Source organism: Maylandia zebra, linkage group LG22, assembly GCF_041146795.1.
Source record: "Maylandia zebra isolate NMK-2024a linkage group LG22, Mzebra_GT3a, whole genome shotgun sequence".
Lineage (NCBI taxonomy): Eukaryota > Metazoa > Chordata > Actinopteri > Cichliformes > Cichlidae > Maylandia > Maylandia zebra.
In genome coordinates this window covers 18728202-18755602 of record NC_135187.1, presented here as the reverse complement: position 1 = coordinate 18755602, position 27401 = coordinate 18728202, and the positions used below count along the sequence as shown (strand labels likewise).

Below are 27401 nucleotides of genomic sequence, written 5' to 3'. Positions count from 1 at the left end.
TCTAAAAAGAAATAATGGCAGCTTTTACTCCATAAAAGTAAATCGACGCTAGGATTTTTTTATTCATTAACTTTTAAGACTCAAAGTAATGACTACACATACATTTAACAGCTGAATATAAACCTCTGGAGATAAGAAATATAAAACATCACTGGTTCTAATGCATATGATTCATCTAAAGTACACACTGTCTGATCAGCTGTTATTTTGATTGTGTTTAAATGGAAACATTTCTCTTATTTAAATTAATAAATGCAATTACAATCACCTTCTTACAGCAATAAAAGCCTCTGGGGTGGTCTGTACTTAACCTTATATGCCACCGCTTTTTGTTGTGTAGGTAGGAGGTGACATTGATGGTAGGTAGAAATGTGAAATTTTATTTATCAAATAGTCTGTAACCGTAAATGTACAAATGCATACAATAAGATAACAAAGGATAGTGATCATTCATGCTATGGTAATATCTCTTGTATTTCCACATGATATCATTTGTTTTTTAAAGATTGTGGTTAATATATCACGGATATCGTCGATAAACATATATTACACCCTAAAATTACATACGAAAAACTCCAACAAAAGCAGAAAGATAATTCATGTCACAAAGAATCACACGATTGATTCATTTAAAAAAAGCACACTTTAAGATGTTTATTTAACAGATGTACTCGACAACAGAACAAACCACCGTACTGTTATGAAAAAAGATCTTTCCAAACACAGGTCTGAATACACGGGTTGGGCAGCGAGATCCTTTCTATTGTGCTGATGTCAAGGCTCTTGTAGTTGGTAATGGTGACCTTTCAGATAACAGGTGTCATGTATGAAGGTCTATTAGACCCGGCTATCTATTGTTACACATGTGGGAGGCTCATGGTGTTGGGGGAGGGAGCTCGGACGTATCAAGGCGAGATAAAAGCCTCCGAGTGAGGGCGCGGGTGCATGCTCATCATAATGGTTTCTTTGACATGTGGTCTTTTACTAGAGGTCAGAAGGTCATGGGAGAAAAGGGGAGAAAAGGCAAAAACTGAAAGCTCAAAATCTATCTCACATTTCAGGAATCATATCAGCAGCAGACATGACTCGTCCCTCCCCAGAGCGTTTCTGAAATACAAACATGCTGGAATAAACTTAAAGCACTGATATGTATTTGGTATTGGTCTTGTATGCACTATGCAAAACTTCATTTTCTATAAAAACCTTATAGATGACAGTATTGCCCTTTCTGCGCAAAAAAATCTGAAAAATACAATTTTAAACCAAAAGAATTCCATTAAATTTATATGAAGATAATAAAAAGCTACTGACTCTGTGCTTCTGCTAACAAATGATCTCTCAAACAGTGGAAGCACTTGAACTGAAATGATTGCAGCGTGCAGGCCTCAGGCACAGAGGGAAGCAGTAGAAAAAAGAAGCACTGACAGTCCTTCATATCCCTTTCTATACAGACATATCACATTTTACAGAATACAATGCACACAAGATGGAATGAAAATAGTGTTGTTGTTTTTTATAAGGAAAAAAGACGCAGGCTTGTGTCACGTCAGCCATCAATTATCTCCACAATTTACATTCAATCTGATGAACCCAATCATATTTGTGTGCTTACCCTGAGGATGTCTGCCTCCACAACGTAAGTCGGGCAACGTGTTATTCTGTATTCTGCACACATGTTCAATCAGGACAAGGGCTTTGTGGATTCTAATCTCACACTTTGTGATCTCCAGATATCCAGGAGGAGAGGTTTGTGCACTGGAATGTGAGGCGAGTGTTTGTCTCGATGTGACGAGAGCTTCGGCGGGAGATTTACATTTTTCTATTAGCGGTGAAAACAGTGGGACGTGACTCTGCTGAATATGACTAACGAAGCTTAGTCTCCACTGTGGCTCGGATCAGTTGTGTAAAAGGATGCTAACTTTCTTTACAGAAGGTAGATGTCAAGCAGGAGGTCACCGTCGTTTAAATGCTTTACTCTAGTTGGCTTAAATTCACATTAAAAAAAAAAAGAAAGAAAGAAGGTTTTACATTGGAGAGTCATTAGATTGAAAAAATTCATTGCAGAAAGAAATATCAAAATATTTCTGTTTGATCAATTCCAAAACCTTTGTCTTAAAAAAAACCCTGAAACTTGACTGTGTGATATGCAGTAATGTGTCTTTTCATAGTGTGTTCACAGTCTGCACGTCACCAACGAAATGTGGGGAAAAAACCCGAACAAAAGCCCCAAAAAACTGCGAAACTAAACGGCAGTTTGCGTTAACCAATTCGCCCATGTGCATAAAACAGAGAAGCCAAGTATTTGGTCCACTGTCCACCTCCTATTAATCCACGTCCACGTCCAGGTTAATCTCGGTGCTCAGGTTAAGGTAGAAGAAGGCGTACACGCAGAGCACGAAGAACAGGATTGCCGCGATGACCAGGAACGCATCCTGAGGAGAAAGCAAAGGTTTAAAAATATATTCAAAATGTTCTTGTGAGCATTTTTTTTATTTTTCTGCCCAAATCCCGAGTCTGTCTTTACACTCATGAATGTCTGCTTTGTTTGAATGTCATTGCAGTGTTTCATAATTGTTGTGCTTATTTATTTGTGTTACGTCTGTATTTGCCAAGTCTCTAATGCCTTTCTTTTCATCTGAATTCACCGCATGTGAATAAAGATTTGTTGTTTTCTTTGCTTGTTTTGAAAACCACAAATATTTAAACTCTCGCTCCCAGTTCTACTGATGTGCATAAAAGGGCAAATCTAACTACAGCAATTACATTTTAGTTTCAGATATTAAACTGGGAGGGAAAAAAATTACTACAGAGGAGCAAACAAAGCTATTATCATCATCATCATCTGTGGATGTCATAATAATATATGAATTTGTATCTGTTTTCATATTTAAACCAGAAACGTAAACTGGAAGCAGTTGAAAATCCTCCACAGCTTCACATTGACAGTGTCAAACAGCTTCTTCTTTTATTTTTTAATTTGAATTTTGTGTTGTTATATACACGACGCGTACACGCTAGCCCTGCAGAAAATATGCTAACAAAATATTTCTATAAAAACATTTGAAATCGTAAAAGAACTGTACCAATAGAAATCACTTCTCATAATTAGGTAATACCACTAATGTGAAACACTACTTACTTTATAAAAAAAAATAAAAAAATCCAATCCACTATGTATTTTTATTACAATGTACATTTTACTCCAGTATTTAAGCAATCGAGCTAGAAAAACTTAAGAATACATAATAACTCGAAAATAATAAGTAACTATTTTATATATGATCACAACTTAAAACAAAATTTGGTTTAGGGGACTGATGATTAGGGCTGGACAATATGGAAAAAAAACACATTTTTTTAGGACAAACTCTGGCTGCCGTTCATCTGTAGTGAGCGCAGACTGTCAGGCCACCGTTTACCTCAACTAATCAAACTATTAGCTTGAAATCAGTTGTTGTCGTCGTTGACAGCTCGTCAGCTGTCCTGTGACGGGAGGGTCTCATGTCTAATCTGCTGACAGTAACTGTCACTGTCAATATCAGGACTAAATACGCATGTTTATTCACTTTTGCATGGGTTAAAGACCTGACTTCAATTCAGGAGAGGAGTTAGAAATGAGGGAGGAGAGAAAGGACTGATGGAGGAGGAGAAAGAGATAATGAGAAAGAGTTGAATGGTCATATACAGTTTAAAAAAAAAAAAAAAAAAAAAAAAGCTTATATGTGATTTTAAAGTACCATATAAAGTGTACTATGCTTGTGGCCAGTTTCTAGCCACATACATAAAACACGATTAGGCAGAACTGCGGTGTCCATCCATCTCAGCCACTGTATTCAAGATAACTGGGCAACACTGTGCCACTCACTCCTATGAATTTTCAATGGATTAACTGTAAGTTTATGAGACTGCATCAATTGATGAAAGACCCAATAACATACCAATGGGATATATACACTCATAAGTACAACATTTTTTTCTGTTAAACAAACTCAAACTAAATTACTTATCGCCCTACTGGGGCGACCGTGGTTCAAGAGTTGGCAGTTCGTTTTGTAATCAGAAGGTTGCCGGTTCGAGCCCCGGCTCCGACAGTCTCGGTCGTTGTGTCCTTGGGCAAGACATTTCACCCGTTGCCTACTGGTGGTGGTCAGAGGGCCCGGTGGCGCCAGTGTCCGGCAGCCTCGCCTCTGTCAGTGCGCCCCAGGGCGGCTGTGGCTACAATGTAGCTTGCCATCACCTGTGTGTGAATGTGTGGATGACTGAATGCGTAAAGCTCTCTCTCTCTCTCTCTCTCTCTCTCTCTCTCACACATGGAGGTGCAAAGAGTACCAGGCACAATATGTAATAATTAGGTGCTGGTAGGTAAAATTGAAGCAACATCTATGAAAAAAAACCCAAAAAAAACAAAAACACATTGCAGCATCACATTTCAGAAGCCGGGTACCAAGTGGCTGCAGCATTTAAAAAAAATAAAATAAAAAATCTATTTGCAGTCAGGCTCCACTTTCACTTTTTTCGTCTCTCCATTTTTACTGAAAAGTTAAACTTTCTTCTACAAAATGGCCTATTTTTTTTTATTTTTTTAGATTTTCTATTGGTTAATTGTCAAACAAATTGAGGCTTTCCAAAGGAGTGGTATTCAACTTGAAAATGGGAATTAGGAGCGCTTGTTCATTATGTGGTGCTCACACGATTACAATCTTCATCAGCTGGAGTTTCATTAGGGGCACTCAGAGTATTGAACAATGCCAGTTATTCTTTATCAAGAGAACTCATTAGCAGCAAACTTTCTAATCAACACTGGAGAGCTTGGAGAGCTTTAAAAGAGCACAGAGTACAGTCTGATTGGAGGTTATTCAAAAAGAAATATTTGAGTGTGGAAATGAGTTTTAAATTGCAAACTGGGCCAAAACAACAAAAGGTGACGTGGCAAGTGTTACAAAAAAAATCTCAAATCTTTGCAAATGTTAATAAATTCAGTTTTCCATTTATAGATTTATAAAAAGACTTCAGGGAAAAACTAAATTTAACAAAATCCACCTGTTCATGAAAGAGGCTGATGCAAGGTTAAAGACGGGCATAAAGCACTAAAAAAGAAAATAAGATAAGCTTAGTCATCCTAAAAGACACTTTTAAAAAATTGAAACAACAAAACTATAGGACAATCTGATAAAACATCAGTTCAACGATTCCCTTATACTGCACATACACACATGGCAGACTACAAAAACAATCAGTCAATGAGCCAAACTGCAGAGAGAAAATGATAGAAAAATAAATAAATAATAAAAAAAGGGAGTGAGAATGAAATAGAAAACAAGTGAGAGATAAAGCTCGGCACAAATGAGGGGTGGTGGGGGGCTAATAATAATTCCTCTCTGACGAAGGCGATGGGGGTGACAATTAAAAGGCGTCACAGCATCCACAGCTATCTGTGTACATGTTGTATTGCCTAGTCATCAGCAGCATTGGTCTTCATTAGCCTCAGCCCACATTTATCTGAATCCCAGCAGCCTCCAAACAGCTTAAAGTCCTAGCTTAATTGGAAAACTTTTAAATTTCATGCACTTTAGTTTCATATATTAACCGCCAGGCTTCCACCGCTTGATTTACTTTTCTATTTTGCTTAGGCCTCGGAGAAAAGAGAACTGTTATCAAATCACCGAGGCTTGATTGTTTTCTGCTTTTTCGTGTGTTCTGTGGCAGCTTTGAGAAAAAAAAAAAAAGAAAAGAAAAAGAAGCACAACAAAGAGAAGCGTTTGTAATTCTGTCGAGAATATCACAAAGAAAACATTGTGTTTCTGACATAGGTAAGCATTTTATTGAATTGCTGGAGACACACAAAAAACAATTACAATTCAGGTTTCTCCCCCTTCTTTGCATCAGGTCTCAGAGATAAAGAGAACAGCTGGTTACAGTGACTTGTCTATAAAAACAAGCTGGAGGGGTTTCAGTGAAAACACTCGAATTGGAGAAAGCACCTGCATTTGATTGAGATCATTGTTTTCGAGAAGAGTAGCCCACTGCGTTGACTCTTGCCTTGTCTCACAAATACATTTATGTGCTTCCACACACACACACACACACACACACACACACACACACACACACACACACACACACACACACACACACACAGCCTCTCTGCCCACATTTTGATGGAGACCTCTGGATGGGGCCCAAACACATCATCATCTTCATCGTGTGGTTCTCTCAGCACTGGCGGCAGCTGCAGCACACTCGGCATGCTGGGAGCCTAGTCCCCATCACCCTGGCGACAAGCCATAGCTCAGCAGACATCCCCTCATCTGGTCCGACTTTTATTCTCCTCCTGGGTTTGTTTGTGCACGCACACGTGTGTGTACGTCTGTTTGTATGTTCCCATGTGCTAAGCAGGTTAGAGTCGGTGTGTCTGGGGCTGTGTGTGGGTGGCAGCTTGTGAGAGCCACACAACCGTCGGTGCATTTGGAGCACAGTTAGTAAGCAGGTCTCATCCATACCAGCCACAGCAACAAACAATCAACCATTAAAGCGTTACGTTTTCTGACCGATTACATTGAAATTTCTAGTTAATTTTTGTAGATATATTAGTTTCCTTTGTTGAGCAATCGATTCTCCATCACCACCAGAATAGATTCTCCTGCCTTCAGACCACATTCACTCTGTTGCAAAGCTGCAAATCTATTGATAATTTTGCTGAATTTAATCACGTCATCTATTAGAGTAAAAACAAAACAAAACAAACAAAAAAAAACCCCAAAAATGCTTACCACAGCGTCCAAGGGTCCAGAGGGGTGGAAAGCTACAGAGTTAAGGTTAGTGAAGGATGCTGAGCCTAAAGCCAGTTTTAAAGGTCACAAAGGTAGCTCTCTCTTCCAGATTGCCATGGTAACTCATGGTGTTGCACACATAAGCTGCTCTGGATGTAGTTCAGAGCTGTGGTTTAAAAAAGGGCTGCAAGCGTCACACTTTCACCCATCCTTTTTCTGACAATGTGCTCTGAGTGTGATGCAGATGTTCAGCAGAGGGAATATGTTTTATTTATGTAAAATGGTGAGCCACAAGTTGCTAACATGACTGAACGAAGCCGTGCAGTGATGTTGCAGCAGACTACATCACATGCATTCAATTCAGCGATGCAGGAAAATAATGACGTTTTATACTTGGTGCTTATTTGCTTTAAAAAAAAAAAAAAAAAAAAAAAAAAAAAAAAAGGCAGATATGGTAACTATGAATAAATTTCACTTTAATTTGGCCAAAGAGTAAATTGATTACAACATCTCTGCTGTTACATCCCCATGCTGAAATGGAAACAAGTTTAAAGTTTAAAAGCTCGAATGTGCCACTGTCATGTTAGAAATAAACAGCAGCACCATTAAATAGAACAAAAGGCCACAAAGCTCCCAACACAACCTTGAGCTTTTCTCTAACAGCACTGATTCGGGCATTTCACCAATTACTGCTTCAGTTACTCGAATCTGCCCCGTTAAAACAAAAGTTGGAGCTTCTTGACGTGAGTTATAGTTGTACAAACATAAGAAATGCCAAATACTGTATAGAAAAATAGGATGTAATTTCAAAAACACTAAAACAACTCAAGATATGAAGCTGTATCCATGGTTCAAATCCTCACCTGCGTCCTGACCCACCTGCTCCTGTCACAAAGAGGCAAAAATGTCCAAAAAACTAATACTTGTGGATCTATAGGATCTCGCTCGCCACACAGCACACATTCACAAATGACAGATGGAAGATACCCATCATTATCTGTCGTCTCCATCCTCTGCCAATTCCATAAGAAACCCCACCCCACCCACTCTACCACAACTTCCTAGGCTCAGCGGCTAAATAAGACTGAGGGAAAACAGTGCAGAACTGAACAGAAGGCTAGTGTGCCAATTAGACAAGGCAGCAGGCTCGTTTCCTCTGCTGCAAGATAATGTGCTGGAGCTACTTTGAAGGCGCTGCTTCTTCTCTAGGCAACCTGAGGAGAGGCTGCAGACTGCACTTCCTGCCAGTTTCTCCCTCTCTGCTGTCATTACCACATACCATTCACTCTTTGGAAGAGGCAAAGACTTGTGTTCTGGCAACAAGTTGTTACTTCCGTAAACACACTGTGACTCAACCTGTGTATAAGGACCTGCATGGATACAGCAGGTGGCTGGTTTTTGGGTTGTTTTTCCTTTCTTTCTTTCTTTTTTTTTTTTTAAAGCAACCCAGACAACTCAGCACTATGGTGGGAACAGAAGTTCTCCTTCTCTCACTTTCTCCACCACAGTGTCTCCATCCTTTCTCTCTGCCAACTCATCCAGACTGCCCCGTTACCAGGACAGCCCCGAGACAGCCTGCCCTGGCAGCTGTCAGATTCTCTGTGCCCGCATGTCTGTTGGCCCTTCTGAGGTGCCAGCTGCATCTGAGAGCAGCATCTCAACCAGGAATATGGAGAAGAGAAGAGAAGAGAAGAGAAGAGAAGCAGACAACATGCCCCAACATCCAAACCAGCCCTAAAAATTCCAGCCAAATCTTTGCTGTCAACCAAAGGTTCAGAGAGAGAGAGAGAGAGTGAGGGAGGCTTTCTACTGTCATCAGAGAGCTGTGTAAAAATCACTTCTTCAACTTCATATCACGCTAAAAGGACTTGATGGGAAAGCAAGCGTGACCAAATATCCATTACATTTGGGCTGAATTTCAATCGAACTCGGGGCCAAGAGGTCTAAGACAGTTTAATATCCTCGTCCCAGAGGTATTTTTAATCCAACCTCTGAAAATTCCACTCATCTTGGGCATGAAAAACATGAATTATTCATGACCAATATCAATATTTCAAGATATGGACTAATCTAATTGGATTAAAGACGTGTTTAATGAGGCCCTGCATGTCTAAGAGATGCATATTTTAAAACCTGACCATTTCACCCAGTGTTTAATCCTCATTGTGATTTGTTCATCTCTGCCCACTTCGTAGCAACTGAGGCTTAATCAGGAAGTGAAACATTTTGGCTTTTAATGTCCTGTAAGCAGAACTTGTCAGTGTAACAAAGGACAATAAGTGTTCAAGGACTAATACTGAATGTTACTGTAATGACGTCTTTCAATTGAGTTTCACTAAAAAAATAAAGTTATAAAAGTTCCTCTCATGGAATCTGTGATTTCAATCGTCTTCTTCTCTTGGCTGCTCCCTTTAGGAGGCGCCACAGCAGATCATCTGCCTCCATCTCGCCCTGATGCTAGCATCCTCTTCTGTCACACCAACCCTCTGCAGGGCCACTCATATCCCAAAATGTTCTTTTTGGTCTTCCTCTTTTCTTCTTGTTCCATCTTCAGCATCCTTTGGCCAATAGATCCATGTTCCCTCCTCTCTACACGTCTCAGCCTTGCCCGTCATTGGCTCCAAATCTCTTGACCTCCTTTTACTTTAGCATTACCTGCTCTATCCATTTCATCTTCTTTCATCTGCATACTGTATTTTCCTCTTTTCACCCACCTTCCTGTTGCCCCTCCTTTGCCATTGAAAGGATAAGACCACCTTTGTGTTTTATATCTCCTCTTTTTGTTAAAGAAAAGCACTATTTTACACACAATCTATGAAGGACACTAGCATACCTTCTTTAGCAAAGCAGCAGGGATCTTAAAAGAATAGAACAGCACATAATTATGTGAAGATCTACTATGGATTATTATATTCCCTGAAGACCTAGAGTAACTTCTTTCAATAAGACAGTGTGAAGAGTCTGGAATAAATAATATAAATATAAAAACTTAATACAAAAAGGAGCATGGGAAAAGTTGGCTAGCAAATCTTACATAGATAAGCAGAACCACAATTGTACCAGGACAGACATTTAAGTGTGGATATACATATATACAAACTGTAGAATACATATAGATAAAGGCTTCAGTAGTCCTAAACAGAAACCAAGTCTCACCCTGAATCCAGAGGAATTCTTCTTCGCTTCAGCTTTCAGCCGTGTTGCTTTCAAAACCGACTTTGTCTTTTTGTAGTCTTGCTTACCTAAAACACGTGAAATAGATAAAAAGAAATTAAATGAAGTACACAAATAAATGACCAAGATTGACTGATATTGAGTGACAGGTTTCATTTACTGTTGCCAAACAACCAAAGAGACCAGAAAGTTTTTGTGTAGAAGTGTAGCACTCTGGGAACAAATGGTTTTTATATAATTCATAAATGCTGGTTGTACTCTGGTCTTTATTCTACAGAATAGGGAGGTTGCTGAATGGAAATATAACAGTTAAATGTGAGTTTCTCTCTATATATTCATGTGCTCAAAAATGGGTGGTGAGAAAGTGAGAAATAAATTGTGCACTACTGAAATTTCTCAAATAAACATATACACGCCTCACGCAGTCTACAAAACACACGGTTCACCTGTGCTTACTTGACTTCCCGTAGGCTAAATTCTCAAGGGTGAGTCCTGTGGGCAAACTGGCCACCCGGCAAAAAGTGTGTGTGTGTGTGTGTGTGTGTGTGTGTGTGACAGCTGGTTGTCTTGGTCTAATTAGAAACAACACACAGCAGGAAAAGGAACTTTGCTAACAATAGGGTGGAAAGGCAACAGCTTGCTGAACAGTGTGTGTGTGTGTGTGTGTGTGTGTGTGTGTGTGTGTGTGTGTGTGTGTGTGTGTGTGTGTGTGTGTGTGTTCAAGTTGTGCAATTTCCTATTTTTTTTTAAACTATTCTTTCTTCAAACTTATGGTTAAATCTAGATTTGATTAATGGTAAGATGAGTGTGGTGCTTGAAGTTAACTATGAAGTTTTCATGATTTAAACTTGATTGTACTTCATTAGAAAAACAGGGATGTTACATAGTACAGACTGAGACCTGGTGGTTTTTCCTCTTCCAATTAATCCTTGTTTACAATGGCGAATAGGAAGAGAGACTGGAAGATGTATTTTGGAGAGGGTTTGAGAGGGAAAAGCTGAAATAAGCTAGTGGGAAAACAGGTGTAGGTGTGTGCGTGTGTAGAGCTGATTTCCACTCAATAAGGTGTCACTCTTACGGCCCAGTCACAGAGGAAATGACCATTAGCCTTATGTTAAGCATTTCACCTGCTTTTCAATAATCTTGCTCCCCCTGCATCTTTTTTCCAAGATCTGATATTCACTTCCCATCTCTCCGCGCTCTCTTTTATCCCCCCCCCCATTCCTCCTGGTCCTGAACCCTTCGTTCACCTCCCACTGACTCTGTGGAGGGCTAATAGAAATGGGGAGCGTGTTGCCAGGAGCAAACAGCGAGCTAGTGGGAATTCATTACGGGGGGCACTGAATGTCTCCTCCACTTGTCAGAAAGTGGAGAGGGGAAAATTTGATTGGAGGGCACCTCAGGTTGCTCACTATTCACATAACCGTTGCAAAGATTTTCACACTGTAAATGGCGTGATGTGAGCAAGGACGGGGTTTAAATTTCAATGCTAGATGTATATATTGGTTGAAGACATAACCATCTGGTAACAATTAGTACTTAACTGAGGCCAAATCAGAATACTTACACCAAGCAAGGTAATGTGTAGAGTAGTGTATATGCTAGAGAATTACCTCAGTGTGTGTATATGGTATTCTAATGCTGCTGTGTTACACTGGTGTACCTCCTGTAGCTACACAGCAGCTTTCTCTTGTGGTTTATTTGCGTGGGTTTGGAGCCTGCACAATCTACACGCGCGTGCCTGATGATATTGCACTAGGCTTATGAGTACTCCTATTTGTCATCACCGTTTCCACTGAGACATTTTCTGTCACCAATTATCTACCTGCATTGAGCTACAAGCAATCCTCCCATCCCTCCCTGCCTCAGCCTGCCACCCTGAAAAGCCATCACTGTTCTCCTGTACAGCAACAACAATGACACGTCTCAGAGGAACATTAACCCCTGTAAAACGGCCTAGGGCACCTGCTGGGATGGCTTCCCTGATCGTGCCTTTCACTGAAGTCATCGCCGAAGAGACAGAGAGGAAAAGTGAAAGTGGCCTTCTCCCCCCACCGCTTAAAGCAAAGTTCAGATTCTTCTTGCTTGTTTGTCATCAGGTTACCTATAAATGGAGTCTGATGAAGACGGCTGTGAAATTAGTTTTTATCTTGAGCCATTATTCTGTTTAGCATAATGAGACAGGTAGGGGGTATTAGCTAAAATTAGTCACATGTGATTGTGCACTCAAGGGAAAGAGAGGGGAGGTATGTGATTTGTGTCATACAAATTGGCCATTAAAATGAAGATAGAAGAGTGGTGAGTGATGATAAGAAACTTTACCATTTATTTTAAGTTTCTAATGCATACAATGGAATCCAACAGCCTGAGCCTCCTAAATGCTTCTATTTTAGAAAACAAATACAGATCCAATTCGAACAACCTGTATTACAGCTGGCAAAATAAGCTTAACAATTTTGGTGAAATTTTTAGTTGTGATAAAAAAAAAATTAATTTCATGAATATCTTATTCAGTAATCGCCGTTTGCATTAATGACAGCGCTCAAGCTGGACTCCACAAGTCTGCATAAAGATGAGACATGTTATCAAAAATGGAGACAATGCCCCAAATAGTTTACTGCGATATTCAGCACTCCTTGGTCTTCGAGCATCATCGCAAGGATGTAGCTCAAAGGATGTTACGTGCCTCTGAACAGTGGGTTGCTACTTGTTTTGGTGCAGGTGTTTAGTTCAAGCTATCTGCCATTACACTGTGTTGACACGCTGCACTGACATTCTCTAGGCTGATTATCGTCTCACACCTTTCTGTTACTGCTGTGAATCTTAAAGTCTAAGTCATCGTTAAATTCTTCAGTTGTCCACACAAACATTTTGATGTCTTAAGCCATGCCAAGTGTTTGCTCTCATTTCCTCCTTTCTGTGAAGCGGTTTGGAGACACTACCCATCCTCTGATGAGATCGTCTTCCTGCTACAGACTGAAATAACATGTTCTTTATTTAGAAAATGCAGCTGTTTCTAACAAAGCTCGATGCCCTGAACCTCATGATCATATGGTTTTTCTTTCAGTCTCCCTGGTAATGTTCGGAATAGGGCTGACTGAGTTTTCGCAAAGCATTTGAGAGCCATTTGAAACCTTTACTCCAGTCATGATGTGATGCTAATAATACCCCTCTTTGCTTAGAATAGCAATTTGATTGCTGACACTTTCTCTTTTGCAAGGAGATCATTTTTCCCCACTATCACAATGAAGGTAGTAACCAAATCGAAACTGCACAGCCACATTTGTAACAGGTGTGCAACGGCAGGATGTTCATTTACGTCAAGCCTCTAGTGAGTAGATTCAATTCATCCCTTTTTATATGCAACAAACCCTTAGACAACCATGTCTACTTTTAGATTTCTGGTTGCAAGTTCAAGAGTGAATTGTTCACAACTGGTGAGACCACCTTAAGCCTTTGATATAATTAACTAAGTACAGCTCTGTTCAACTTCCCCTTTCCTCCTTCTTTGTTATTTAAAAATGGAATAGAATGAGAAACATGGGGATCATTTTGTGAATAAATTATTTCCTACTTTTGAGGAACTGAGAAATGAAAGCCTATCATGAACTAGTATAGTTCGGCTTCTTTTATTCGAGTCATGCATCCTCCTATATATAAAAACAAAAAACAAAAACAAATTATATACTATTCTCAGTCACATCTTGGTAAATTTATTCCAGTGTCAGAAAGTATTAAAAACCATTGCAACGAGCTCCATTATGAACCCAGTATACCCCACAGTTCATCTAATGCCATGTCTTCATATAAACCATGAGCGAGAAGCACATTAGCAAAGCGGCAGCAGCTCCAAACTTCTGCCTGTGTCAGACAGAACACAGCAAAAAAGCCAACGCAAAGGAAAAAATAGACTTAAAGTATAAGAACATGGTTCAGAGCACACATATGGACTTACAGTACCACTGTACTCATTTAGTAGACAGGCATGAGGATGACTACTGAAAAACTTGCAGCAATATTCAGTTTAATTGCAAGCACGACTAGGTACACCTGTTCACCTGCTTGTTAACACGAATTACTCATCAGTCAGTAGCATGGCAACAAGTTTAGACATGTAGACATGGTCAAAACAACCTGCTGAAGTTCAAACTGAGCATCAAAATGGGGAAGAAAGCTGATGTAAGTGACTTTGGCATGGTCATTAGTGCCAGATGGGCGGGTCAGAGTGTTTCAGAAACTGCTGATCTACTGGGGTTTTCCTAGTCAACCATCCCTAAGGATTACAAAGAATGGTCCAAAAAAGAGAAAATATGCACTAAGCAGCAGCTCTCTGGGTAAAAATGCCCTGTAGATGCCAGAGGTGAGAGGAGAATGGAAAGAGTGCTTTAAGCTGATAGGAGGGCAATATTAATTTAAATTACCACTCACTAAAACAATGATTTGCAGAAGAGAATCTCTGACCGGACAACATGCCAAACCTTGAAGCAGATGGGCTATAGCAGCAGACTGCAATAGTCACTCTTGTCAGCTGAGAACAGGAAACTGAGCACAGTGGTACAGTGGTTAATGTTGCTGCTTCACAATAAGAAGGTCCTGGGTTTGAATGCACTGGCTGGGTGTTTTTCTGAGGATTTTGCATGTTCTCCCTGTGTTGTGTGGGTGTTCAGGTCTCAGCATATCCCAGCTTCATCTCACAGTCCAACTTTCAATCCTGAAACTGGCCACTGGTGTGAATGTGAGCATGAATTTAATGGATGTAGCTATATGACCCAAAACAAGGGCAGCTCTGAAGTAACCACCAATTCATTATTAAACTGATAGATGATATAACACCAGGTTGCTTTAAAGCCAATATATGTAAAACCATTTACTGCCTACAGCACACAGCTATCGCTAAGCCAAAATGACCACAAACAGGGACATGTGTATGTTCAGAGGAAAAATAAATAAACTAAAATGCCTGAAGATTTCTGTGGGTGACTGTTTGTGTTTATGGGGACTAACCGTCCCACATACTGCATCCAACACAGGCAGAGTAATTTGGACAGACAGCCCTGTCTAGTGGTTTCTGAGTGCCCTGGGACAATTCGGGAAACACACCGACAGCGTGTTTGACAGTTTTCATGCTTTGCTTCCGCGTCTATCTGGCATTGCAGCCATATAGTCAGTGACCACATGGTGCGGATCGCTGACATCTGCCAGGATGAGTGGTAGAACCTGAGAACTGATGCCAGACTCTTGGGGTATACTGAGCCCTTTTTCGCTTACTGGAAGAGAAAGGAAGCGAAATAATAAATAATAAAGGGAGATTATCCATGATATAACGCCGAGAGATAACTGGTACACCTTGTCGATCTACTGCGCTGTCTTATCTACAGATAGGAGTGAAGTATTTCACCTGTAAGAAGCAGTATATCATGGGTGTTATCTTTTATTTGCATGTAAAATGGTAACTTGTAAAGCTATTGGCTTCCAGCTTGACATTTTGTATTTAAAATTGTGGGTGTCTTTATCTATGTGGACAATTTTCCCTAGTTTTCAACAAGCATTAAGGATCATTGTGACTGAACACTTGTACTTACATGTAAGAATGCTACAGCTTTATCTATCCTAAGGGCATTCAATTACAACAGGTTTAATAATGTTATTAAAAAAAAGAGAGTGTCAACAGTAGCTATTTGATGGCCATCTGCCATGACAAAAGCACTCCAGCAGAGATGATGGTACAGCTCAACAACCAGCCTGGACTACCGCCGATGTGCCATGAATAAGCTACCTATTACGATTTCAAATTACCATGTGTGGCCCATTCCAGCTCTGAGGAGAACAAGCCCCATGCTCCATTTGAAGACTTCATTTTTCTCCATCTTTTCCCCCCACGCTCTGTTTTTCACCTTTGCTGTTAAACAGTGGTTCAGTGAAATTGCCTGATGGCCGTCCTTTTCAAACAGAAGGAAAATGGTAGAAATTGAGGGGTTGGAGGAAGGCGGCGGGAGAGATGGGACCAAAGTGTGTTACACATTTCTGAAGTGATAAGATGTGCTCAGAAAGAAAACACTAAATGGGGGAAAGGAAAAGAAAAAATGGACTCGTGGGAGAGGATGTGATGGCGGGAGATGAGCTTGTTATGTTATGTCTGTCTCTCATTTGTTGAACCTATCAGGTTTTGCATAATGGCAGAAGGGATATCTTCAGGCTAAATAATTCTATTCTTCTGTCCCAGTATGAAAACATATACAACAGCAATCCCTCTCCTTTATAAGCTGGTGGTGTAAAAAGCTTTCACATGCCTGAGGAAAATAAAATAAAATAAAAAACACAATTGGATTTACAGTGCCATCTTTTTTTCTTTAACAATAATAACAAAAAGAAAGAAGGATAAACGTGACATAACTTTAGAAATGGAAATATGAACCGACCAAACATTTTGCTTTAAAACTCATGAGAGCACCACGAGTCCTGTTAACACAAAATTAACACCAGAAAATACAAAACCTGGAAAAAATGTGAGGATGTGAATCACCACAGGCAAAAGAAATAACATGTACTTAAAGCTGGAATGAAGGTGTTTAGAACAATGCCATTACTGTCACAGTAACGTCACCGTAGTTTACAGCTTTTTAAATAAATATATAGCATCTCCATGTACTCTGACTTCCTCCCACAGTCCAAAGACATGCAGTTAGTGGGGATAGGTCCACTGGAAACTCGAAATTGCCCATAAGTGTGAATGCGGGTATGAATGTGAGTGCGAATGGTTGTCTATGTCTATGCGTTAGCCTTGCGACAGACTGACGATCTCTCCAGGGTGTAACCTGTGTCTCGCCTTAAGACAGCTGGCATGGGATCCAGCATCCTCCCAGCTTAGAACAGGAAAGTGAGGGTATTATTCACACAGGCTCACAAACATTGGACAACAACAAAAACTGTAAAAACATTGACTGGTCTGATGAGTCTGCTGCCACTTTGGTAGGATCAAAATTTGGTATAAACAACATAAAAGAGATTTATCCTGGCTTCTAGTAATGGTCCAGGCCATAGGTGTCAAACTCTGGCCAGCCTAAATACATTTGGCCCGCGAAGCCATACCGCGACTTTGTTCCAAATTTGAATTTTGGCCCACTGTGTATTTGAGTTTGACACCACTGGTCTAGGCTGAGGGTGGTGGTTTAATGGTGTGGGAATACTTCTGGCTCATTCTGGTTACTTTAGCACCAATTTGGCAGAATTTAAACACCACAGCCTGCCTACTGTTGGTTACCACATTTATCCCTTTGTGACCACAGTGCCCCCATCTTCTGGTGGCTACATCCAGCAGTATAACACTCAATGTGACAAAGCTCAGAACATAACAAAATGGTACTCAAACAGCCTCCATAGTCACCAGATCTCAAGCCAACAGAGCATCTTTGAGTTTGGGGGGGAAACCCAGAATACCATCTTGGATGTGCAGCTCTACAGCAACTGTGTAACAGATCCGCAGTAATTGTGTAATACAATTATGCCAAAATCTGAAGACAAAAGGGGGTCCAACCTGGTAGTATCAATGTGTATCTATTGAAGTAATCATATTTAACTACTAACTAAGCAAAAGAACGCAAGAAAAGGACATGCACATTTGTGTAGCCAGATGTTGTTGCCACATCTCTTGGACTGGGATTCAAGTCACCAAGTTAAATATTCTTTCCTTGAATGTACTGTAGCATCAGATTTTTAGATTCCCACAGTCATGGAGATCCAAATAAATCTCAGACATCATGTTAGTTTAGTAACTGCACTGTGCCATCACTCTACTACCTTGTAAAAGGACAAATCATCAGTCATTAGTTGTCAATTAATCAAGACCAAAACCAGATCTTTCATGAAAAGTTCATTTGCATGACTTTTGTGTCTTATAAGACTACTGTGTCACATTTCATGTTAACAAAATGGGAGTCCCGGGATTTAAAGTAAAACCTTTAAACCTGCAAAGCCAACAGAGCTTCCCTTTGTATCCAAGTCTGTCAGCTGCCCACAATTATCCAGCTTTGCCACTGGCGACCTTTTGGCTTTGCTCTACACGAGAAAAACAAAAACAAAAAGATATGATAGGTGCACTGATCTTTAAGAAACCACAGCTGGCACGCTAAAGTTGGCTGAGCCTTTGATTGATTCCAATCATATTGCCTTAGTTGGCCCTTTGTGAAGAAAGGGGAATGAAGGGGGAAGTAAATACTACATGATTAGAAAGCCAATAAACCTGACAAAACAGCTTCTGACAAGATGGTCTTTAAGCAACGTATTCACTGTCACCTGAGACGCTGCTTTTTCATGACCAAGTGGAATTATTTGCACAGTTTGCATAGTGGCTGTGAATTTGGTTGAATTTTCTTTTTACTCTAAATGGTAAATGGCCTGCATTTGTATAGCGCTTTTCTAGTCCATAGTACCCCAAAGCGCTTCACACTACATTCAGTCATTCACCCATTCACACACACATTCACACACTGGCGATAGCAAGCTACATTGTAGCCACAGCTGCCCTGGGGCGCACTGACAGAGGCGAGGCTGCCGGACACAGGCGCCACCGGGCCCTCTGACCACCACCAGTAGGCAAACATGGGGTTAGTATCTTGCCCAAGGATATTTGGCATGCAGCCAGGATGCAGCCTGGGATCGAACCACCGACCTTCTGATTAGTGGCTGACCTGCTCTGCCACCTGAGCTACAGCCACCCAAACTCTAGTGCAAACCAGAAACACTTCCAACGCTATGCAAAGAGATGATGCATAATCCTACACTGACAAATGTGAGAACGGCCACCAAATACTTCCCAGTAACATATTATAATAATAATAATAATAATAATAATAATAATAATTATTATTATTATTATTATTATTATTATTATATGTGATTTCTTAAATGTGGAATGTCAGCTTGATTTTTTATAATGCGGCATTAATTACGTGTGCATTCCTACACTGGCACAATCAACCAATCAGTGAGGATTATGTGTCAAATGGAATTCGACCACAAGTAGATAAATACAAACTACCAAAAAGCATCACAAAATAATTACCAGTAGCCTTGTTTTAATTATTAGTTAATTTATTGGTAGAATTTTGCTGAAACTATCAGCCATATGTTATATACGCTGCTATAGAGAATTTATGACAATGGAGAAAAACTGTTTGTTGGATTAGTTTTCACCATAGACAGTATGAAGATAGATACAGCGATCATAACATCACCCATCGGTTAATGAAGTCTTATTATGAAGTTTTTTAGCTGCTATAGTCTTGGCATTTTAAAAACAAATGTGATGACCAAGGGGTGGATTGGGCTACAAAGCACTCTTGTCAATCACAACTGCATAAAATCACCTGTAAAATGTTTATGAGATCAGTTCTGAGAGCAGTTTTCCAATAGATTTCTATTGGATTAGAAGTCTTTTTGGCCCCCATTAGAAGTAGCGCATGTATAAAGCACTGTTGCATTTGCTTCTCTTTTTAAACCTAGATGCTAGATCTATGTTTTGCACTGTGTATGATTTCCACACAGTTCAAACATGTCAGGTCAACTAGCAATAACTAAAAGGTTTTCAGAACAGGTCCACAAAATTCAAAAACCACTCAAGTTCCTCTTATTGTACAACTATGGATAGTTTTCAGTGATCAGTGGAATGCATTTCTCAAAGGGGCTAGATTTTAATTTTCAGGAAGCAGAAAAAGTTGCAGGTTGTGTTGATGCCAGTGGGTTCATGCCTAAAACTTATGGGCTTTAAAAGCTGTTTAAGATTGGTTCCTCTAAAATTTCTTTGTTATTATACAAGTCTGCTTTGACTATCTCACTAGGGGACCATTTCACAGCACGCAATCAGATGAATGTTGAAAAAACAAAAAATGACTGCCTGAGAACACTACCTTAAAATAAGAGATGAGACGAACTTCGAACATAAAGCTTTTTATGGACCAGTTTTTATTTTTTATTTTTTCCAAATACACCTTGTGCGTTATTTCATTAAATTACATTTGATTGATTTGCTGTTGCCGAGCAGCAGTACAGATGACTCACCAATCTGCTTTCTGTATTGATCAACTGGTAATTTGGTTGCACTGGCATCTTTCTTCCCCATCCTCCGTCCTCAACCTGACAGAAAATGAGAATAAAAAACATTGAGACAATTTCACAGTTAAGTCTCCACATTACTCACGATTGTTTGCAACTATACTGCAGCTCCACTCCTTCTGTAGCTCGGGATAATTTATGAAATCTGCAGGAAGGATTCAAGTTAATACACAATCACATATAGCGCACAAAGTAGTCAATTTTGATCAGGCAGATGGTTTATCTTTCACATACATCGGCTACACGTAATTAAATTAATTCTCACCACCTACCATGTGTGTTACGCTCTCGGCATGTGCACTTCCTACCCATCTCATTTAGCCTAGCACCATTTTCCTTCACACCATGAGTTCTCTTTGATTACATTGACAGCTCAGAGGTAAGATATAAAGACAGAGAGCTATGAATAATAAAAATAATATCTTTAGGATGTAATTGTACAAGTGAGTGACTACACTTGGGGTATAGAATAAATATGAACATAAAAGCACTGCACAGCAGGAGTAACAAAGACGTGGTCAAAGGAAGAAGACTTATGAATAAGAAAACAAACGTGCTGCAGGGTTTGATTTGATATGGTTCTCTCTTCTATTTGGCTTGTGTTTCAATAAATGAACCTTCTTCAAGTTTAAATATAATAGAACAAGGGGCACTGGTAACAATAACATGCCAGATAATGATTAGACAATTGGCTGTTGTAGTCAGTAAATTGCACTTGCAGATTACACAGTAAAAGACATCCCTATAAACATATCAAGTCATAATAAGCAAGTCATTTTCCGTTTCACCTGTTTAAAGAGGCGTCCATACAGGAAGTGGCGTGGTGAACAAAAGGCTAAATATCACTCCCATCACTAGAGAATTCCTGAACTATCGTGCGACTCTTTTGGTTCTGTACATCACCTCAATGGACTAAAATAAAGCAAACAAGATGTGAGTGAAGAATAGCTGCCAATCAAGAAGTTTAATGAAGAAAAATCCTCATTAACCATTTAGGTATAATCAGCAATTTTAACAGTCCTTTTATTTCGCAGTGAAATGAAAAAAATCTAATCAATAAGCAGTTTCATGGTCAGGTGTGTTATGTTATTTCATGACAAATGAAAATGTTGAATTGGCATTCTGTAGCTGTAGGTCTCAATATGACGTCCAAAAATATTGATCAGAAAACCAGATGTGTCAGCGGAACTAGAAACTTTAGGACAAGGCAAATCAACACAACAACAAAGCAACACTAAAGGGCCAGACATGATGATGTGATGATATGAGATTCCTTTCTTTGGTGGAAAAAGAACCACTTCACAACATCTAACCAAGTCAAGAGCACTCTCATAGAGGTAAGTGTATCATTGTCAGCATCTGCAATCAAGGGACTCATTCATGAATGTAAATGAACTCAAGACCACTGGTGCAACTCAGGAGGAAGAAAGTTCAGATAAACGTGAAAACAGAAAGAAAAATGGCTGTGGATGAGGAAACGTTGGCAGAAGTGATGATATCTGAGATCCACAGGCCAGACATGCAAAGGAAAACACTCAAAGTCGATCATATGAGATTTCTTGCCTTTCGCAATGCTCCAAACCTGGTGGGATAGCATTTTACAGTCCAGCTGGAGAATGTTTCTTTTGTGATGCGTTTGAAGTCAGAGCTTTAAACGGCAGAGTAAGTTACCTGACTTGAATTTTGTCGGCTTAGTCTGTGAAGCAGATTAAGGTACTTAATAAAGACAAAACTAAAAGGCAGAAAGACCCACAAAGAAGCAGAAACTAATGGTGGCTAGGATAAAGGCTTGCCTCGCAAAGCTTCTCAAGACAGGTGACCCTCATGGGTACCACACAAAGGATTCTCTTTATAATTATGTTTGCTTGTCCCATAATGTTTAGGCCTGAAAAAAACTGAGTCTTGATTTTGATTAATTAATTTTAAACCCAATTTAGTTGATTATAGAAGCTAGTTTAAGTATATCGAGTATTTTAACCATAACCATTCACTGGTTATGGTATTTGGAGATGGCGAGGTTGTTTTTCTGTGTACCTATAATAAAAACAATACTTGAAAGATTTTATGATGTTTAACACAAATAACTAATAAATAAATAAATAAATAAATAAATAATCAAATGAATACAAATGTGTGTCAATTACTAAAAGTACACCACTGGCATATAACTTTAAATGGTATACATTCAAGTAAAAGAACTACACTACAATCAAATTTAATTAATTTAATTGGCTATATAAAGTTGGAATATTACAGATGCCATTAGATGTGTTACTGGGGTTTTATCCTATATAAAAATACCATTATAATGTCTTTGATCTACTATAACTGTTGATTTTTTAAAAATGCCTTATGGCCAAAAGATAATCTAAATAAGAGAAATGAATATGAAGCATCTAAGCCCACGTAATGCTTTTCTTTACAAAACTTAGGACTGCCTGTTTGTTGCATCAATCCAAAACGCTTGTTTCTCCTGCTCTAAATTCCAGACAGACTCTCTCACAACACACTGCATCAATCAATATTGTAGCCCTTTGTTTAAAATAGTGGGAAAAGTAAGAGTGAATCTAGGGATGCGTACGTGTGGTTGCTGATGATACAGAAATGTCCGTCCTGTTCTCTGGGCAAAAGATTTGAGGTGAAAAGATTTACAATTACCCACATTAGACACATAATACCAGCTACTAAATCCTGCTACTCTAACAATAAATGATTATAATTTAAAAAAAAAAAAGAGAGAGAGAAAGAAAGAAAGAAAATGTTCAAGTGTGGTAAAAAGAAACATTTGTATGCAGGTGTGCACATAAGAGGAAGAGTTAGGTGAATAGGAAAAAGTATCTATGTGTATCCAAGAGGAACAAGAGTGGTGGAGAATCTAGAGCTGCAGCTGGGGAATAGAGGAGAGAGACTGAATTAGCATGTTCAAGGAGCGTGGCTGGCTGCCTGTGCTGACTGATACCTTCTCAGGGGAGACTGCAGCTGCCTTGGGTAACCAGAATTTTACCTTACATTAAAAACACTGTTTTCAGCTACATTTCAAACACTCTTAGTGGCAGCATAGAACAAGGATGTATGCACAGCTATTGTTCTCCAGCAGCTGGAAACCAGAGTCAGCAAATAAAAGCAAGTCAGAGAAAGACAAAAGGAGGAGAGGAACCTGTCCAAATGAAAATAAAATGTTAACAGTTGGAGGCTCTCAGAGCTGCTGCTATGCAGTATTATTCATTAGCATCACAATAATATACCTAAATTGGAGTCACTAACGTTTGAACAGATACATTTGAGTATATTTTGCATCTGCATCAGTGGAACATAGCAAAGCAGCATGCTGCTGCTAGTGACAGGTGCATTGTTGGAATTGATACTATAATACATCCCTGTCCATTTTTTCACCGTATAGTCATAGATGACAAGGCGAATAATACATTCCTGTCATTAACAGTGTTAACTGTAATCTCACTTTACTAGAAACCTGAAGTAAATCTGGATTTTAAAAAATTGCTTTATTTTTTAAAACTAAAGCATTTTACAACAGCCATTTCCCTGAAAGACACAGTCTTCAACCCCAGTAGAGTAAAAACTACAAGTCAAGGTTTTACTTGCCGTGCACAGGTTAGACGAGTGTCATTCAAGAAAATGCTTACAAATGAGTACATATGAACTGAACCAAAAGAAACAAACGGTTGTATTAAGTATCTGTACAAAAGATTTGTCTTTAACTTGCTCACATTGCCCTCATAATGTTTAAATAAGTATACCAGCCTGTCTGTAAATTTAGCATTTAAGACGATTCACAACCATCAGCTTTAGCAGGTGAAGGAATTTGTGAAAGAGCCAGAAAATCATTAATGTCAATGTGCTGTAGGATTCATTGAGTAATTATATGGTGATGTCAATCTGGAGAAATTGTTTCCAAGTGCAAACGTACAGCAAATGTGAAGAAAAAGGATTTCTTTAGGGTTTACAGATAAAGGTCTGAAAAAGGAAATATCCAGCTCTCTGGTGACAGGAGAATGGCTAGACTCCAGTGAACTGATAGGAAGGCAACGTAATTCAAATAGCTACTTATTGCAAGCAATAGATGCAGAAGAGCGTCTCCAGAAGGGCAACAGCAGCAGAAGACAGATGATCTGATATCCTCGTGTTGGTGTTGTTCCCACATCATCATAATAAATGTTGTTCCAGGTTCAACATTGCAACAACGCCAACACGAGGATATCAGATCGTCCGCAGAGGACCACACCAGGTGCCCCTAGGTGTCAACTAAGAAAGTGAGGCTACAATTTGCTCAGGCTTTGATAGTGGTGGTGAAATGATGTGGAGGATATTTTCTTAGCACACTTTGGGTGCCTTAATACCAACTGAGCCTCAATTAAACACCACAAACTTTCCTAAGTTGTTGCTGCTGTCCGTTCCTTTATGACTACAGTGCACCAGTCTTCTGATGGCTGCTTCCAGCAGAATAACACACCATGTCACAAAGCTCACATCATCACAAACTGGTTCCTTAAATATGATAATGACTTCACTGTGCTCCAATTATCTCAATTCCAAAAAGTGCCTTTGCAATGTGGTGGAACAGGAAGATGACAAAACCTCTGAGGAATGTTTTCAGCAACTTGTTGAATCTATGCTTCAGATGATTTAGGCAACTCTGAAGGCAAAAGAAAAACCTCATACTAGCAAGGCATACCTGAGTATAGCATTGCATATTAAGCTCTAGTTGCTCCAGGTGACCCAGATTAGTCTGAAAAATTATGTATTCTCGGTAAACTTCAAAATAACATCTTTTCTTTGTACCATTCATGCTGGTGCCACAGTCTGACTCCCAAGCACATGAACGAAGCAAAGTCAGAAGAACAACTTCCCAATCTGGAAAATGTGACAATTATAAATGCACGTGAATGCACAAGTAGTGTTAGCAAAGGGTCATGCTAAATAGGGCCCCAGTGCCTCACAAAAACAAATAAATAAATGTTGATAAAATTCAGCACTTCAAAGTTAAATATTTTCACAGATCAGCAGCTATTTTCTAAGCTGTATGTGTTTGGAAAGAAATCGTTGAAAGTCTTTACCACCAGTATCCATTCAGACAAAGCAAAACCATGATTATTTAGTCTGAATGTTTTTATGTTTGCTGGAACTGATAGGTCAGCTTTGTTTCGTCAGTTTATTCTCCCCTCACTGACATCAACAACGTAAACAAAAGTAAGGTCAAATGTAAAAAGGCAGATTTATGATAAGTCTTGACTATTAACAGAACACCCATTTAATGTTTCTGAAAGCCCTTTAATGTGTGTGCAAAGACTCCAAAACACCGCAGTAAGTAGAGACGTGCAAGAAGCAATGTTGATTCATTGCACTGACGGCGATACTTACACTGTGAACGCGTCGACGAGAAGAAGTTTACGATATGCACGGCTGCTTTACGTGAACCCGCAGGACGACCGATTTCACCAATTTTATTTATTGGACTTTGATCTAAATTTCTCCGAAATGCCAACACATCACTTCTTCCGCGGACAGTTCCTGTTTTGCTCGGCAACGTCGATGGCAGGCAGCCTTTTCATCCAATGAAACAAGAGTATCTTTCGTTTTGACCAATAGCGGGGCGCCGGGTGGGACGCTAAGACAAAAACACTGGAGCAGCATGTGACGGGTTGATAGTCGGACACTCCCAAGCGGATCCTTTTCTCCTCAAAACTTTTTAACCAGGGTCACCAAAATGGTATTTATTTCTTCAGTGTTTCAGAAAAAAAACAGTTTTAGATGTTGCTGCTATGCACAAAACACAAAAATAGCCCATCAGGCATATGACTTTATAACAGTGCTACATCATTACATCATACTAAACTGTCAATAATATCAGGTAGCAAAAACTAGCAAGAACTATTTGCTAATTAAAACATGAGTAATAATGTACAAATATAACGATTTTTTAAATGTTTTACATTAAATGAAGAAGGAGCAGATTTTTATGATACTCCCAAAGAGATTTATCTCTCCTTCTGGGACAGAACTGGGGAGCTTTTGCCTGTTAGACAAGTGTGTAAGCCACTACACTATGGAGCCACTGAGTGTAAAATACTCAGATTATTACATACAAGAAATGCGGACAACTTCACAATATTGTTTCTTTGACTTTAAAACCAAAAAGGTCACTGATAATGCTCTAATCAGTTTTGATAGGACGTACACTGAGAAATGGGAGCCAGGGTTCAGAATCTTCCATCACTGCAAAATAAGATGATCACACAGACCTGTCTGCACATCACATGCAAGGATGTGTTCACCCTTGGTTCTCCCAAACAGTTAAATGTTATTTAAAGTAACAAAGACATGTGCTGTGTTAATTAAATAGTCATGTTCATTTAATTTGTTGTCCTTAAGTTATTCTTGCAGAATATTACCAATGCCATTGTGATCATTGTGGAAAACAATAGCTCTGTTCTGTCACAATTAAAGGAAGCAACAGCCAACCTCATCAAAGATGAGGCAATCTTACTCCACCATGTTCATTTCTCTTTTATCAGTCTTTGTTTTTAACAGTTTTTCCTTGTTTACTATGTAGAGTTTTATTCCCCCCTAATTGCATTCAGCCTCATTGCTGCCTGGGGCTTAGTGCAGATTATGGGTAGACTTGCCACCGCTTGTAACTTATTGAAGTTTAAAATGATTTTCTGCTCTCCCATGGGCATGCCATTTGCATGCAGCACAGCAGTAACTAATAGATGTAATCTGTCTATAATGTGTCTGTATTACGCTTTACTTCACATGAAGCTGCCATTCATAGGGAGCACTTAAACACTGCCCCTTGATTGAGAAACAATCGTTTGAGTGGCATTTGTCAGTGATGGTATTTTCTTTTTATGAGGAGAAATATTGCTGAGGAAACAGGATATTTTCCATGTATGTTCATGGAAAATGCTTTTCTAAAAATAAAACTGAAGTTATGTGAACTATCTAAGGCAAGTACTTTGATTTCAGACCATATGCTGTAAATACATAACGTCACGCATATTTGCCAAAAATGTTAGACCTGTTAACAAATAGCCTCAATAAGAAGCCTGAAACTATTGTCTTAATATGGCCATCAAAAGCAGCATGAGTGCAGTTAATGCAGAGCTCAAATGTTCTCTTGTTATTCTAAATGTGTGTGATTAATTTCTCCCGTTGAGTGAAACAAACCAACGTGCTGTGCCTGTCACTCTGATAGATATGGAAAGCATTAGCATCTACTGCTGCTGAGAATGAAAACTAGGTAGGATGGATTTGCCTGATGAACAGCTTCAGCGTGTGGCCTGTACATGGAAATGTATGGATAACTCTTGAAAGGAGATGAGAGGA

General features: G+C 39.3%; 1 protein-coding gene across 1 annotated transcript; it reads right to left on the bottom strand.

Moving 5' to 3' along the window:
* Positions 1 to 359: 359 nt before the first annotated feature.
* Positions 360 to 25610, bottom strand: triqk (triple QxxK/R motif containing). The gene is made up of 4 exons (XM_004548082.4): positions 25434 to 25610; positions 20001 to 20075; positions 9927 to 10012; positions 360 to 2432 (listed from the first exon to the last, which is right to left on the bottom strand). The coding sequence occupies exons 2-4, from the start codon at positions 20059 to 20061 to the stop codon at positions 2325 to 2327; spliced, it is 255 nt and encodes an 84-aa protein (XP_004548139.1). The 5' UTR covers positions 20062 to 20075; positions 25434 to 25610; the 3' UTR covers positions 360 to 2324.
* Positions 25611 to 27401: the final 1791 nt, after the last annotated feature.

Excerpts from the sequence above, each read along its gene's own strand:
- triqk (XM_004548082.4), bottom strand. The coding sequence starts at position 20,061 with ATGGGGAAGAAAGATGCCAGTGCAACCAAATTACCAGTTGATCAATAC. Across the intron at positions 10,013-20,000 it reads TCAATACAGAAAGCAGATTG|GTAAGCAAGACTACAAAAAG; the intron begins GTGAGTCATCTG and ends CACGTGTTTTAG. Across the intron at positions 2,433-9,926 it reads AGAATTCCTCTGGATTCAGG|GATGCGTTCCTGGTCATCGC; the intron begins GTGAGACTTGGT and ends CTTTCTCCTCAG.